This window comes from Panthera pardus, unplaced genomic scaffold (assembly GCF_024362965.1).
Source record: "Panthera pardus isolate Hobbes unplaced genomic scaffold, ASM2436296v1 HiC_scaffold_10, whole genome shotgun sequence".
NCBI classification, from domain to species: Eukaryota; Metazoa; Chordata; class Mammalia; order Carnivora; family Felidae; genus Panthera; species Panthera pardus.
In genome coordinates this window covers 100,916,166-100,932,901 of record NW_026526655.1, presented here as the reverse complement: position 1 = coordinate 100,932,901, position 16,736 = coordinate 100,916,166, and the positions used below count along the sequence as shown (strand labels likewise).

Here is a 16,736-nt window from a genome sequence, read left to right as displayed (position 1 = left end):
TGGACGCATTGGGGAGCAGCAGGATGGGCGTGTCCTCGCTGTGCACCCTGAATGACCCTCCGCTAAGCTGGTAGCCCTGAAAATAAAGTACAGTGTTTGGCAAGAGAGCAAGGACTGTGGCTGTAGCTGCCCAAAGAGCCCTCATGTTAGCTTAGTGTCTTCTCAGCCGGAGTTTAGGCCCTTCTGTGGCCCGTCTTCCTGCATTCCCGGAGTCCTGGACTGTCGGAAGGTAGATGCTCTGGGAAAAACTGGGGGGCTTGAGACCGTGTTGCTCTTTTTCTCATGTCCTTTTTTTTTTTTTTTTTTTTTAATTTTTTGAGAGAGAGACAAAATGTGAGTGGGGGAGGGGCAGAGAGAGAGGGAGACACAGACTCCGAAGCAGGCTCCAGGCTCCGAGCTGTCAGCACAGAGCCCGACATGGGGCTCGAACCCACGAACTGGGAGATCATGACCTGAGCTGAAGTCAGACGCTTAACCGACTAAGCCACTCAGGCGCCCCTCTCATGTCCTTTTATTTCCAGAAACAAGGTGTGTTCCTCTCAGCAGCAGTGTCCAGAGACAAAACCGCGTGTGGTGGGGGGGGCGGTGCAGGGTCTTTCAACCTTTTGCTTACAGTCCCCCCCGCTTTCTTCCTCAGATTAGCCTGCTGAACTCAATTCATGAGAACTTCTCCCAGTAAGTACCGGCCCCCCTCCTTCCCGTCACGACCTTGGTGCCCCCTGCACTTTGTACTCCGCTCACCTTCGATTTCACAGGGGTGTGACTGAGTAAGACCGTGCTAGACATGTGGCTTTTACACTTTCCCCCTCCTGCCAAGTCCAGGTGTGTCTCAGTTCATGCGGTCTCTGCATTCTTGCAGAACTACGGTGATGTTAGAGTGAGTTTGAAAGACACCAAGGAATATCTTGGTTTGGAAAAAGTTAACTTGCAAGTAACTTGACCGCCTCACTACCGAAATCTCTTTGTATGTCACTTTTGTCTTGTTAAGATTAGATCGATACCATTTGTTCTGGGGCACGTAGAGATGCTTTAAGATTTAGATAATGAACTAATCTGAATTTTTAAAAAGATTTTTAAAACCTTATGATAGATTTTGTTTTTAAGTCAATGTGCATCTTCTAAACTACTTTATTCACATAAGAATTTTTTTTCTCCAAAAACTGTGTGGCAAGGCCTCCCGTACCCAAGTCATACCAGCCCTTAAGCATGCCCAATGGTAGCCCCAGTGCTTGCTGTCTGTAAGCACCCTTCCTTTGCTTCCAGCACAAACCTCTCTTATCCCCTGGCAGGTGACCAGTGACTAAGATCTTAATGAATTACCAACTCTAGATTTTAAGCTTCATTTCTAATTAAAAACAAATCAGTTCGGTGGTAAGATTCAGCTTCAATTAGCGAGTTATAACCCTGTGGCATTTCTAAAAATGGCGCCTTCATCATCATTTCCTGATAATTGGGAGAGGCTGCAGTGTTGAAGCGTGTTTGTGATGAGCTCTGCTCTCTGTCAGCCCATCCTTTGGAAAAATTCTCAATCCTTGCGTCCGTGTGCTCTGACCCTTCTGGTGCCATTCCCAGTGCACAACAGGAAGTGAAGGACACCAGGAAAGCCACTGGTTTAGCTGCTGCTTTTAGAAACAGGACCAGGTTTCCCAACCCCAGTTTTAGGAAGATCTCAGAATATGTCTGCCAGTCTGGAGCAGTGCCTGCAAATCCCCAGATTTCTAAAAACAAAATGGAATCCATGTCCTAGGCAGTGCATGTCATTGTCAAAGTAAAAAATGTTTTTGTTGGAAAAAAAAAAAAGTTTTTGTTGATTTTAATGATATATTGTTTTACTTTAAGGAAATACATTATCACTTAAGAAAATTGTAGAGAAAGTGACAAAAAAGATTAATATTCAGTTAAGAGATGAAGCTAATTTTTGTGCCTTCCTCGGAGTTTAGAATCTTTAACTGCTGGGGACCTGGGTGCCTCTTGGGGCATCATCTGGGTATGGGGAGGACTCCCTGACACCGCCCCCTTCCTCAGCATCCTGTGTGCGAGTCGTAACTCCGCTGATTTTTCTTTCAGAGCCATGGCCTCCCCTGCTACCCGGGAGCAGTTTTTACGTCAGATGGAACAGATTGTAGAAGGAATTAAGCAAAGTAGAATGAAGGTCAGATGGCTTTTTTCCTATAATACAACCTGGATTTCATACTGGTTTTAGAGAAGGCCCTGGGAAGAGCAGGCCTCTTCTGGTTGACCTGGGGATGTGCTCCCGATCCTGAAGACACATCTTCAGTGTCTACAGAGTGGGTTCCCACCATACCTCTGACCCTGCAGTGGGCAGGGCCAGCTCCAAAGGCAGCTGGTGTTCCAAGGCAGCTCCTAACAGTGGCTCCTGTGGACTGAATACCCACTGTGAGCTAAGCATGGTGCTATTCCTCCTAAAAGCCTTCTTAAGCAAGTAGTGTTACCCCCATTTTATAGTTGAGGAAACCCACTTTCACCAGTAGGCGAAGTATTCTCTTACCCAGAATCTCTTCTTCACTGGATCTTTGGCCTGAAATTCTACCATTAGAGATTCATTTCTTAGGATCTTGAGAGTATTTTAGTTTTCAGAAGTCCTCTATAAAAAATGCATATAATTGTCAAACTGAATTCTAAAGTGAGAGGATATTATGCCTCAGAAATCAGAAGAGAGAAGAGGAATTGATAGGTGTTGTGGGAGTTCTAGAGATAGTTACAGAGAATCATTCAGCCTGGGGCCAGTATGGGGTTTTCATCGCTTTGTGGCTGTGCACTTGGACCATTTTGATAGTAGTAAGGAAGATTTGATGACTGTCTGGAAACCAGATGTAATTCCAGTTTTCTACTGTGATAACCAGATGAATCCTAACTAATAGTTCCAAATCTCTTACTTTTGGTCCACTTAAAAAATGGATCACACCAGAGTGGTCCTCAGGCATGGCAGTAAAACCTTCTGGGGACTTAGGTCATCTCCTCTCATGAGCTAGGGGCAAAGTGGTCCAGTGAGCCATGCCAGAATGTAAACACATGAAGGAAAGGATACCGGTAGGACTTGTCATCATAAGAACTCACAAAAAAGACATTCAAGCTGCCTGTAATCTCATCTCACAAGAGATGAACTAAGGGCAAAATATCTTTATATCCCTTTCCCTAGAGAAAGGATTAATCTCCCCATTAATGACTTCAATAAAATGATGTCAGTGGAGCAAAAAATAAAATTATCACTTAGTGGCAAGACTATTCAGCCACAAAAACGAAAGCAGTCATGAGAATGTACACATACCCAATGCAAGACAGTCCCTTGATGACCTAGGGTGTAACGTAGAAGGAGGACAAAGAATCTAGCTAAGTGCAAGCCTTTCACAACCCAGATCCCAGCGTGGTGGACCTTTCCACCCTTGCCATGCTCCTCCTTGGGGAGCTGCTCTTGTCCGTAGGAAAGAACACTAGGAATTTATTGGGTTTTTTTTCCTTTGGCTTCCCCTTCCTGTTTACCAGGAGATAAGTTGTAAAGACAGGACCATGGGCAGAGAGGGCTCTCTTTTTCATGTCTGCATCCCCAGTTGCGAATACAGCACCTGACCGTGGTGGGCTTTTAAGAACTGTTTGCTGAGTGAATGATTTCATTCAGTTGACTCTAAAGGCAGTTCTTAGAGAGGGTTTGGTGCAAGTTTGAATATTGACTGGCACTTCAAATGCAAGAAGTCTGTCTTTGCAGAACAACATTCATTCAGATGCATTTCTTTTGATGTGTTTGAAAAACCATCGCTCTCCCTATCCATGGTGGTACCTGCTCAGAGTGTATGTGGCAGGGGAGTCAGTGTCCTCCCAGAGCATGGACGTCCCCAGGCACAGAACGGGCAGGTGCAGAATATACACAGAGTAGACCATAGACCAGCAGTGCCTACAAATGATAGAGAAGGTGTTTATGGTGCATCGAAGGGTTCCTGAGTAAAGAGATAGTCACATACTGGCAGGCATTTTGACCTGATCCTGAGGAGAAGTCTCTGGATTTCTGGAATACTGAGAGCAAGTGCCCAGCGTAAGAAGGGGTTCCTGACCTAGAGTGTGAAGGGGGATAGGCAAGGCATGAGAACCATGTGCTTGGGCTAGGGGTGCTAGGACAGTGTGAAAATAAAACTCAGCCCTAAGCCAGCTCCTGATTCTGAGAGCAAAGAGGACCCTTACACTTCTTACCACCAGCACTCTAGGGCATCCAGTGTAAAGACAAAACAGAGTCTTTGCTGAATGGCTATTGTAAACCAAGTGACGTGCCATTCATACAATATTTAGTCCCACATATACCTATATACACAGGTAACAAAACCTGTGATCTAGGTGATATTACCCTTATTTTGCAACTAGGGGACCTATCTTTCAAAAAGGTTAAATAACCTGCCCAGGGAAACACAAGTGACAGGAATAGGATTGCTCATTCCATTTCAGGGTTGCTACACCACCTCCCATGTGGGGTCCTGGATACACTGAAATTAAATTGATTATAGGGCCATGGTTTTTTTTTTTTTTTAATGTTTTTATTTATTTTTGAGACAAAGAGAGAGCATGAGCAAGGGAGGGGCAGAGAGAGAGGGAGATGGCAGAATCTGAAGCAGGCTCCAGGCTCTGAGCTGTCAGTACAGAGCCTGATGCGGGGCTTGAACTCATGGGCTGTGAGATCATGACTTGAGCTGAAATTAGACACTCAACCAACTGAGCCACCCAGGCACCCCTGTAGGACCATGTTTATATCACTGGGACATGGTCAGTCATGGCCAGACTTTCTGCTGGAGGACAGAGCAGGCAGGAAAGGCCTGGGGTCGATCTGCCTGCTGTGCTAGTTAGGAGGTAGGGACCCAGTGGAAAAAGTGTCTGGCAGCTGTGAGAACTGGGGTCCAGCAAGTAAGAGCAGTGGGAATTGTGGTAGGAACCATTTTCATTTGGGTGGTATCAGGAAGCCTGCCAGAAGGGAGCACGGGACACACTGGGGAAGGCGGGTTACCAGACTCCAGACCTGGGCGCAGGTATGCGACAGGTGCCCACGTGCAGACCTATAGAAAGAGGAGAGCAGGGTCTCAGGATTAGGTCACCAGGAGACTTAGGAGCTGTATACATGGTCAGGAGCAGACCGGGCAGATGAATGCCCCTGTGGGGTGGGCCTTCCCCCGAGCAAGGTTGGAAAGGGCTGGGGGGGTGCACCGGGTCACACTTCACCCACGTGATCAGCCCATAGCATGGCACGGGGCTGAGTGCGGAATATGGTGCAGCCAGTTCGACGTTACCCTGTGTCAACTGTGTAATCCCTCCCAACGCGTCACTCAGAAGCTCTGTTCGGGCATCAGAAGACCAGTGAATTCATCCAGCGCGCTCTTGACCACCTGCCACCAGCCAGGCACCAGCTCACCACCATAACTTTCTGCCCAAATGTCACTTCCTCAGAGAGCGCTCCCTGACCATCCAGTCTGAGGATGCCACGCATGCTCCTCTCTGTCTCCCAACCCTGTCATTCTCTTCACAGTACTGATCACGGGTATGAATTTGCACGCGGAGCTCTGTGTAAGGTGCTTGGTTAGTGTCAGTCCCTCTAGCATGCACCCTCCGTGGGAGCAGTGACATTGCCTCGTCACCACAGCATTTAGTGCCCAGGGTGTCCACACAGTATTTGTTGAATGACAAAGCTGTTAGGTACCTTAGGAAAGTCTCTCTAACCCAAATCCAGCCTTTATTTATGAGGTCACCATCCTGGAAACAACCTTAATTGTGTGTGACTAGAAAGATGGGTGAAGTTAGCAGGGTGATCAGGAATATTGTATAGTTTTAATTGTAGGAATTGTACAATAGTGTGAGAAATACTTGTGCTAAATGAAAAGGGAACTCAGTTATTTAAATAGGAGTTTCTCAGGCTCAACACAATCAATATTTTGGACCAGGAATGACTACTCCTTGTTGTGTACGTTGTAGAATGTTTAGCAGCATCGCTGGCTCCTAGCGGCACCCCCTCGTCACAGGTGTCTGTCCCCAGACATCGCCTCATGCCCTTTGGGGGGCAAAATGGCCCATGGTTGAGAACCACCAACCTGTTTGTTGTGAAACTGTAATCACACATACATACACACACAGGAACAGTTAGTGCCCAATGATAGGAAAATTGCTGATTGCAGTAGACAAGCCTCTATGTAATGTCATGCAAATAATAAATCCCAGAAGTAATGTATAGAAGGTAAATGAAGTCCACAGAAATGTTGGTAATACTCACCTTTTGGATGCTGCCAGCAGCCCTTGGTCACAATAGACCTTTTCATCACCGTTTTCTGAAATGTTTCAACAGATGGAAAAGAAGAAGCAAGAGAACAAAATGAGAAGAGACCAGTTGAATGACCAGTACTTGGAACTGTTAGAAAAACAAAGGCTGTACTTCAAGACTGTGAAAGAGTTCAAGGAGGTAAGAGGAGGGTTGGGGAGGGCATGTAAGGCTATGGGGGGGGGAGGGGGGAGGGGGAAGGGGGCACTGGGAATGGATTCTCTGGTTTTCCACTGGTCTGTAATAGCAGCTTGGCGGTGTGATCCCAACAGTAACGCACGACATCTAAGTGGTTCAGGACTGTGTAGTTCGGGGGCCCATCTTGAGTCTCGAATTGAATGTTTCAGAGACAATGATGTCTTTATTTTCATTCCTCTGACATTTAATGAGCATATCAAACTCACAAGGAAAAGCACTATCGGCCTGCATCCAGAGTCACTTGGAAACAGCAGTTGTTCTAAATTCAGGTCTGGAATAAGATGGGGAGAGACCTTGAGAAGCCTGTGGAAAGAATGAATTTTGAGCGTGGCGGGTTTGGATTCAAGCTCTACCTTTACCACTTACCAACTGTGCACTTGGCCAGTGACTTAATCCCTCCAAACCCATTTCCTCGTTGCTGGGTTCTGTTGGGTCAGGCGAGGGATGAAAGCATCTAGCACTCTGTCTGGCTCCTGTCACACCCAACACTCAACTGAATTTTGTTGGTCTCTGTCATTTCTGCCTGCATTTGGGCAGGGTTTCTCTTCATGGGTCCAGACAGAAAAGTGTTTTCCCTTTGCTTAAGAGATTTTCCAGAAAAGAGACTTCATTTTGTCACTTTCTAGGGTATCAGCCACTTCATTTTCAGGAATTCCTCCCCCCTTTCTAGCCCAAATCCATGTGGTTTCAGTGAGTTTGGAAATGGCTGAATATAGAGAAGCTAGAGGCGTAGTTGTATCCTGGTGTTTGGTCTACAGAATAAAAAATATAATCTATTCATACCAATAATTTTGTTCTATATATTTTTAGACTTTTCTCTCTTCCTTCCTTTCTATCCTTTTTCCTTTTCTACTTCTCTTTCCTTTTTTTTTTTAATGTTCATTTATTTATTTTAAGAGAGAGAGAGAGTACATGTGAGTAAGCAGGGGAGGAGCAGAGAGAGAGGGAGAGAGAGAATCCCAATGCAGGACTCGATCCCAGAACCATGAGATCGTGACCTGAGCCTAAATCAAGAGTTGGACGCTTAATTGACTGAGCCACCCAGGCAACCCTCCTTCCTTTTTTTTTTTTTTTTTTTAATTTAACTTTTGGGAGCCACAACCCATAGACATTTTGAAATCTTTATACTTTCCATAAATGTTCTTCCAGCTCCTACCAGGCCCCTGGGGGTATATCAAGACCCAGTGCCTATGTCAAGGAGCTTATTTTGTGGTTGGGGGGACAGATAACAAGCTAGGAAACAGAAACCCTAGTAAACGAGTATTAACATATAAGAAGTAATTTCACTTTTTTCCAGGGGGTTGGGGGTACTAATGGAGATGGTGTGGTTAGGGAAGATCTCTCTCAGATGAAGACTTGGCCATGGGCAGAGCAGGAGTGAGACCTAAGGCCAGGCAGCATGGGAGAGTGACCGGGTGGTGAGGTGCTCTTGGTAGGAGCCCCTTGTGGTTAGCAGGGGTTGGAAGGGCTAGTGAGCTAGCGGGCAAGGATCAAATAGGACCTAGAAGAGCTCTTTTTTGCCCTTGAATGCAAATAACTCACAAAGAGAAAAGGCCCAGTGGAGAGGAATTACATTTCAAATATTGTTTGGACATGTCAGCACTGCCCTTTTGACAGCAGAAACAAAAAGTAGGTAAGTTGGGGAGGATGTGTATAAGCTGTCAAAATCAAAGCAAATAAAAGCGAAATGGAAAAGCTCAGGGCTAAAGGCTTAGGGTGACCTCCAAAGGAAACAGTTCCTTCAGATACATTAAGCATCAAGATTTCTGTCCCGGCCTCCTCAGGCACAGACACTCACATGTCAGAGGGCAAGGGAGGGTCTCTCCAAGCCAGCTGAGACTCCTAGACCATGTCCTTGCCCATGCCTATTTTCTTCGGTCCAAAGCAAGTTGGAGAGATAAAGGGGAAGGAGAATATAATATGTCCTTCAGACAGCCACATATATTTCATTTAAAGGACTTACCTTTTGGGGAAAAAAACGCATACTTTCTTGTTTTACAACATTAAAACTGATAGTATGTACTCCTTTTTTTTTTTTTTTAATGTTTTACTTGGCAAAACTTTAAAATTAGTCATCGCATGTCAGTGTCCCCACATCTTGAACCTTTTCCATAAGCTCCTCTGAGGTAACCTGGCCCCTCTTGGGGCCCCCACAGGTTGAGGGGGAAGCGACAGTGGAGGCCAACTTCCCTCTAGTTCCCACCCCATCCCTTTAGCCAGGCTGATTCTGCTATGTTACATATTGCGGTACCGGTCAGATCTCATTGGCAATAGATGCACAGTTTGGGAAGGCAGACTTTCATCCCAGGGCAGAGTCTGGGATGACAAACCCTCTCTGTTCTGTCCTCTTTCTTTGTCTCTCCCCAACCTGCCTGGTCATCTACTCCTGGGTTCTAGATTCCCACCGTATCCTGGTCTCTGGCACTCATCACTTCGTGCAGAGCACAGTTATCATCGTCCAGAGCATGGCCCTTGGCCACATTACTACTTCTGCTTCATTGGATTTGGTTTCCTCCACATTCATCGAGCTCAGTGGTGCCCCTCGTCCTGACTCCCAGCCTCCTCTGGTATCGAGACCCCTGACCGTGTCCAAACTCCCACGGGCTTGCTTGCCCCAGCAGGGTTTGTTAACAGCAAGGCTGCCAGGAAACAGCACATACTCTGAAATCAGTTTAATGGCCAAATTGCATTAATTAACTACGTCCCTGAAGCACAGCCTCTCCTAAGGTCACCGACCCAAGATTTCAATTCTAGCCCAGCGCTGAGGAATGCAAACCATACATTTTCTCGAAGCTGGCTTTGAGTGCATAATTTCGAGGGGGCTAAAGTGCCATGTCTAGCACATAGTGGGCCCCATACGCTCTTCAGTAGGAAAGAAACAGAATCAAGGGAGGTATTTTCCCTTTTCTTCTAGAAAGAAATGCCTAAGGGACCCTTTCTGTATTTGCTTTGAACAGACAGATGGTGTCATTCTGTGGTTTCCCAAAAGGCCTCCAGTAGCTTGCATGAAACTTAATCAGGGCTCACACATACCAGGTACAGCCAGAGAGTTCAGGCACCGTCTGAGCGTTGTGTGGTCCCCAGAATTATCCCTGCTGGGGACCCTGCCACAGGAGCACTTGGATGCTTCTGAATTGTTTTTGCCTCATTTGAAAGTTGAAGTGGGTGACAACTGAATGTATTTAGTCATTGTTTTGTTGTTTTATCTTTTTGTTATGGAAATTTTCAAAAAATACACAGAAGTAAAGAGAGTAGTTTAATAATAAATAGTATGACTACCTGCCTGTTCTTGTTCCATACCCCCCCCGCACCCCCCCCCCCCACACACACACTCTGTCTTTGGCTGGAGGTTTCCTCCCCAAGCAAGTCTCAGTAACCCATTTTAAAAAGGAAAACTTTGTTCTCTAGTCCAACAAATGTTACTCAACTTCTTTCTCTTCCCACCCCCCGGGAAAAAGTAACTGCCTCCCCCTCCAGAAACATGTGCTCAAAAAGTGTTAGAGTACTCTGCTTCTGACAGAATAATTCAGCCTTACCCCAGGCCCAGAGCCCAGCTATTCCCCAGCTCTGAGGAGAAAAATAAGTACCTACAGGGGAACTGGCACTTAGTAAAAAAAGGGCCACTGCAGACATGAGCCACAACACTGCCAGAAAGAACAAAGGGCCTCTGGAGAGCTGAGAGCACATAGCCAGGCCCAGAAAGATGGAAACATTGACTCTTGGGTTCTTGGATGCAAGGGGTTGAAGGGTGAAAGAATTTCTTCCCCACAGGAGAATCCCCAGGAAGCATGGCTACTGGAGGCCTGGCCTCACTCTCAGGCCTCAGGCCTCAGCCCTCCAGCTTGTGTGTCCAGGCCCTTCCCACTACCATGTGCACCTCTCAGTTTAAACAGGGCTCCTGGTGACATGGCCAGAGGAAGGAGGGGACACTGTTTGCCAGCAGATGGAGGTATCAAGGATATCCTGAGCTGTCAAGTCCAGAGGGAACAAGAGGGAAGGAGGATGCCTAGTGAGAAGTTTTGGAACGTGTTTAAGGAAGGGGGGATACAAAGCGATGCAGAGGTGACCTTGCGCCACTGGACATCAGATTCCACACACACAGGATGGCACCGGTGACCTCCCTCAGTCATCTCCCTCAGGACGTGCAGTAATGGATTTCAGACAGCTCAGTGTTAAAAGAGGAGGTGTCCCTCGATGCATTTCTCTCACCCTGTGTTCTGTGAGTTTCTTTCTTAAAGCCAAGGATATTCTTGACCTTCACTGTTGTCAGAGTAAGAACTTTGCTGTGTGTTCTGCTTGCTGTGTGAGCTGGGTCACTCCTTCGGCGGCTGGCTCCAAGGACCTTGCCCCTTTCTTATCGTAGTGGTCCAAGATTAGAACATAAAAGTGTCTGCTTTCTGCTGCTGTCCCCTTGAGCATTTCAGTGACTTCATGAAGTCTTGCGATGACTGTGCCTAATCCTCATCCAGTTCTCAGTCTGACAGCCCAGAAGCCAATTGTCATTATAGTTGTTTTGGCACTGAATCAGGTGCACGTCTCCAGGAAGTTCCGTCGTGCTGGTGGCAGCGTGCAAGGGGGCCGGTTTAGTCAGTCAGTAGCTGTCTCTCCTGGGACTGGGGGAAAGGTAGTAAGACCGTCAGGTTCACGTGGGAGCTCATGTGGTCACCACCTCTTTGCATGCCGTCTCTCTGTTCCTTTCCAGGAGGGCCGCAAGAATGAGGTGCTGCTGTCCAAGGTGAAAGCCAAGGCCTCCTGAAAACTCCCAGACGTCATCGTATGTCATTGTTTTTTGTTTTTTGGGTTTTTTTTAATGCCATATATCAACTACAGGCTGGTGAAGTGGTTCCAAACACTACAGTAGAGAGATGCACCTCAACACTCTGGGTACTTCCTTCCTCCCATTTGCTTCCGTTTCATCTCTCTGATGCCGATGGAATCAGACAGTGTGCACCTGACGGCTTGGATAATGCCCGTCGTCCTATGAAGAAATGTGGGCCGTATTTGTTCTGTGTCGGTTCAACTTTTGTTTCTCCAGTAACATTGCACATATGAAGGTACCTGTATCTGTATGGACTCTCTGAATAAAAAGGAATTCGTTTGTTCAGCAAATGTTAATTGAGCAAGCAGTGAGAAGTAAACCCTGAGGGAAACAGACGTGTAAAACACAGGCCCTGCAGCTCGGTCGCCAGCAAGGAGCCTGGGGAGCAAACGTAGCCCGCTGGGCCCCAGAGCTTGGTCGGCTGAGATTTTTTTTTTTTTTTAGTAAACAAAGGCTTTTAGCTGAACGACCAGCCCATGTGAGTGGTGGTCTTGTAGGCCCTTCACTTACCTGTGTGCCTTTTGTTCCTGCCCCCCCCCCAGATGGCAGCCAGCGGTCGTAATGGTGTAGCAACAAGAACGAGAGCTCAGTGGCCGCCGCTGCTTCTGTTCTTACACAGTACCCAAGTTTACTTCACCAAAAATTGCAAACAGGGGCCTCACACTGAGGACACCTAAATAAGCATGACACCTTCAGACGCTGTTTCTCTCTTGAGTCACGGCCAGATGTGGCTGGTCTTGTGCACCCCCGTCATTAAGAGCACATTCCGTGTGCACCACATCTGGGCAGATCATGGGTGGATCACAGAGGTGAGACACAGACACATCATTCACTGAGGTCCAGGGCAGCATGTGATAGATCCCAGAGCGACTGGCCATGAAGAGAAACCAGAGGGCGCTGGACGAGGCAGAGCAGTGAGGTGTGCAGAGATCCGGGAGGCTTCGTGGAGGAGGCAGGACGTGGGCTAGGTCTGAACAGAGAGTTGCATGTTAATAGGCAGAGACAGGTGGGAAGGTCAATTTGGATAAAGTACAACTATAGTTAAAAACACGAGAGGGCGCAGGGGGAGTACAAGTGTGTTTCTTGGGAAAGGAGTGGATAGGCCCGTCTCTGCAGGAAAGGCAGGCTGGGATCAGCTTTTGGGGGCCCTTGAAGGAAGGCAGAGTGGTGGACTTGATCCTCTGAAAACGAGCAGTCCAAACCAGACACGGAGCTCCGGCTGCCCTGGCTGCCCGGGCTCTGGCAGCTCAGTCATGTTCAGTTAACCCCGTGTGAGGTTTGCTTCATTCCACATAAACCTTGCACCCGTACTCATCAGCAGGTTTGGACCATGAAACAGAAAAGCTTACACGTGTCAGGCAGGTAGGGCATTCGGGGCAGCCTCAGGAGCACCATGTTTTAGTTCCCTAATGTATGCATTCAGCAGATGTGATGTGGACAGCCTGAACGCTCTCGCGCTGGGTGAACAACACCCGTTGGTGTCTGCGCCAGGGCAGCAAGGCCTGTGTGATGAGGCTGGAGCAACACTGTGTGATCTGACGCTGCCCTGTGCCAAGTGTGCTCTTCCCAGGCCGTGTCTGTCTCCCTCCGGCTGCTCCCTCGACCGCGGTCATCTGCAGATTGATTTTTGCAAGGGCCCCGTGAAGCTGAAGCAAGTGACACAGCCAGAAAGCAGGTGGCTCTCTGAGGACAGGGGAGGGAGACGGCAGTTTGACTGCACATTGTCTTAGGTTCAGGGAAACATGCGTGTTTTCTTGTCGAGAAGCACGTAGACCCATCCCTGACAACGCAGGAGCAGTTATGAGATGATGTGTGCAAAGGTGATGGGAGGAGGAGTGCGTGGTATTCTGGGGTTCGGTCGCCCGCCTCTCTGCTGTCAGGGAACGTATGGCATGACTAATCCAAAGCAACTAATAATGCTTTTTAAAAGCGAGGGCGTGTATTGGGCTATGTTTCCAAAAAGTTTCATTTGATTGGGTTTTGGTATGGGGGGTATCAGAAGATCTCTTTTCCCCTTTTAATTCTACAAGACCTAATACAGGTTAGTTCCTATTCCTTGGACGCTTCTGGAGTTAGACCACAGGAGCCAGTCTCGAGAACTCCATGTTTGCCACAGATGACCCACAAAGTGCAAATTGCCTTTGTGAGTAATTAGGACATTTAAGCGTGCCTTACAGCCAGGCCTTACAGGTTCAAGTGATGCCCAAGGCCCCCTTCATTTCAGAAGCGACTCAGGGGAGTTCCTCCCAGGACATCTTATGTGCCCAGAGTATGGCTGCGTATTCAGCTAAGCCCACAGACTGTTCTGGAATTAAAAAAAAAAAAAAAAGCAGCAGCAGCAGGGACACATCCTTAAGTTACTTTTATGAAATGAGGAATGAGGTTTCCCCAGGAAGCATTGAGTTGTCCCTGTTCGGCCAGAGCAGTGAGCTTGTTTGGCAGCCTTCCCAGGGCTGGCCGCCGGGTGCCCCGACCTTCTCTGCCAGCCTCTGGGTCAGGGGCTGCCCTCCCCCACGTGCATCGCACGGAGTGCACGGGGCTGCCTTGGTTTAAACCCCAAGCAGAGCTGCTGAGCAGTCCAGACTGGAGGACCACAAGGCATCATATCTCTTGTCCTTGGCCCGGATTCGGTCTCAGGGGTCAACTGATTACACTTAGAGGGAGGTGCCGAATGTTAGAGAATGCTGCCCAAACTCCACAGGAGGGTCTGTTTCCATTTTGAACAGAGAGGGCAAATTCTAAGTTAGGCCTAAGTCCTTGATAGAGCCTCAGGTATGCGGTTGTAACTAGGTCCTGGTCCGTTGCCCATGTCCTGCGGGTACCCAGGTCCTGCCACTGTCTCCGGAGTCTGGCAGCAGGCCCGGAAAGCAGAGGGGCTGGTACCGAGAGCAGGCCCCTCTCAGGCCGAGGAAGCGCTCTCTGACCAACGACGTAGCTCTTGAGACCTCCCGAAACCAGGAGCAGAGGATAGGGAAGGCCTCAGGCAGCCCTCTACTACCTCACAAAGCACCGTCCCCACGACCTCAGGCTGAATATTGATGGCCCCGACCACATCTGCAGGGACCAAAGCAGACCTGCTGGAAAAGGCACTTTGGGCAGCAAGCAGTGGCCTGTAAACCTGTGCCGCCTCAATTCCCATCACCTGGGCATGGCCTTGTCCTGCCCTCTGTGCAGGTGACTGACGATCAGTGCACAAGGGAAGTAGACGTTCTAGCAGTAAGCTTTAACGGTTACTTTGACTGGGCCTGAGAGGCAGAGTTGGTTTGAATATGCTTTGAGGAAGAACACTAAGGAAGCACTTTATGATTTACTTGTGGCCAGTGTTGGCTTCAAGGCACAGCAGTACAGTGAAGAACCCCAGCAGGGTGAGGTGCCCGTCGTCTGTCCGTGTGGCTGGGCACGAGTCGGGGGTGCCCTATGTGAAGCGTCTTCAGAGCCCCCCAGGCCTTGTCTTAGTCCTTTTCCCCAAGTCCAGAGCATTTCTTCTAAAGCACATGGCGGCAGGCCAAAAACACTGTGTACAAAATCATGTTGTCACGGTCCCCAGTCTTCTCATGAGAAATGTGTAAAAGCATTGGGGGGATCTAGTAGCCGATCTTTGGCTCATTTGACAATGTGGGGAATACTCTGGGTTTTTCACATCAGCCTTACGTCAGTTCCTCAAAGGCACCAAGCTCACAACCTGCCCGTGGCTCTTGTCCTTGCTGTTGCCTCTGCCTGGACTGCCGTCCACCCAGGATCGCGGGCAGTGGCTTTCCCTGACGGCCGCATCCTCCACAGACCCGCTCACTGTCGGCCTGCAGCCCTGACCACGTTCTGCCCTCTCCCCTGCCATCTGTCTTGGTGGCACTGTTTGATCTCTCAGTCCTTTGCCAAGTCTGTTGCCTTCCGCCCAGAGTGGAAGAGCAGTGAAAGCCAGGACCTTGGAGTCTCCCCAGAACCTGGCTTGGGCGAATGGCCAGGAAATCCTGGTTGGATAAAAGAGCTTCTCTAAATTGTGACTTTGCATCCCTGTATTAGCAGAGTTCAGACGGAAACTTCATCTGATTTACGCTTAGTTTGAGTACAGGGAGACCATTTGATTCAGCACCTTGAGAGGATCTCTCAGAGTGTGTTTGTCATAGTCTAGCCTCAAGGCTGGGGATGACAGGGGTGTCAGGGTTTCAAACCTTTCAGAGGAATTGCCTTTCACATGTTTTCTCCCCCCATACGGTGGGAGGGAAGTAGAGGGAACATAGTAATTTGAGAGATCAGATCACGAGTAGGCTTGGCTCACGGCATGTCATGAACCTAAAGGTAACTTGACTGGTTGAAATGACTCAGCCGCATGAAGCCAACAAGTGGGGCACAGCGCTGGGATGCCGTGTTGGCAGAAGTAGCAGCCGCACAGCATCCGTGGAGGGCAGCTGACGGTATCTATGGCAAGTGCCAACGCACACACTCTTTGAGCCAGCGATGCTGCTTCTAGGAGTGTTTCCTACGTACAAGGATTTTCACCGCAGCATTGTTTGGAATAGCAAAGAGTCGGAAACTGCCACCAACATAGGGCAATGGTTAAATAAAGTATGGTGAATCCACGCAGTGGGGTGTTCGGTTTATAAGAACAGAGTCGCTCTGTATGCACTGCCATGGGATGATCCCTAAGGTGCGTGGTCAAATGGGGGAAAGGGGGCTCTTGGTGTGCTAGTGTTTGTTTTGGGAAGGGGGAAGAGGATGGAGAAAAATGTGTGTTGATGGGTGTATACGCGTGTGTGCGTGCATACACATATATCATGCACACCTGCTTGCATATGCCTCGAATATCTCTGGGAGGGTGCACGCGAACCTGTCAGCCTTGCTTGCCTCTGGGGAGAGGGGTGGGAATGACTTTTCACTGTATACCTTTTGTACCTTTGGAATTTTATACCATGTACATGTATTATCTATTCAAAAAAATAAAGTTTTTAAATTTTAATTTGATTTCGTTTTCTACAAAATAGCAACACGACAGAAGATCCTTGTTGGGTAAATCTGCTCTCCTTAGGAATTTAAAGCCCTAGCCCAAAGTAATTAATCTCTCATGTTCTTGGGTCTTGGGGGAAATAGGGAAGCAAGAAGGGAGCTACCTTCTAGGTAGGACAGCTCTAGGGAGATGGTTCTACGCCAGGTGTGTGTGTGCATTGGGTGATGGGGAGGGGACAGGAACAGGGAAATGGGACCATGAAGTGGCTGTACCCTGAGAACAGGCCAGGTTGGCTGGAGGATTGCTTCTCTCTCATGAGGGTCACGGCACAGCCCCGTTCCTCTGGCTTTCGGGGTGCGAAAGATGGAGATAGCACCCATGAGTCATGGCCCAAGGGAGCCGTGCCTGCCCCCCCTGGAGACCTGCTGTGGGTGGGCTTTTCCTCACCCCTCTCTCCGGCAGAACTGATTGTG

General features: G+C 48.4%; 1 protein-coding gene across 4 annotated transcripts in view; it reads left to right on the top strand.

Annotated features, from left to right (window-relative positions):
- The window catches only part of CCDC93 (coiled-coil domain containing 93), a 97,379-nt gene extending 81,104 nt beyond the window's left edge, over positions 1 to 16,275 (top strand). For all 4 annotated transcript variants that reach the window (XM_019469328.2, XM_019469327.2, XM_019469326.2 and 1 more), the window contains 4 exons: positions 638 to 675; positions 2,068 to 2,152; positions 6,332 to 6,445; positions 11,205 to 16,275. In XM_019469328.2, coding sequence (XP_019324873.1) covers positions 638 to 675; positions 2,068 to 2,152; positions 6,332 to 6,445; positions 11,205 to 11,258 — 291 coding nt within the window. In that variant the 3' untranslated portion in view covers positions 11,259 to 16,275. The remainder of the gene's footprint in view (positions 1 to 637; positions 676 to 2,067; positions 2,153 to 6,331; positions 6,446 to 11,204) is intronic.
- The last annotated feature ends 461 nt before the right edge of the window (positions 16,276 to 16,736 follow it).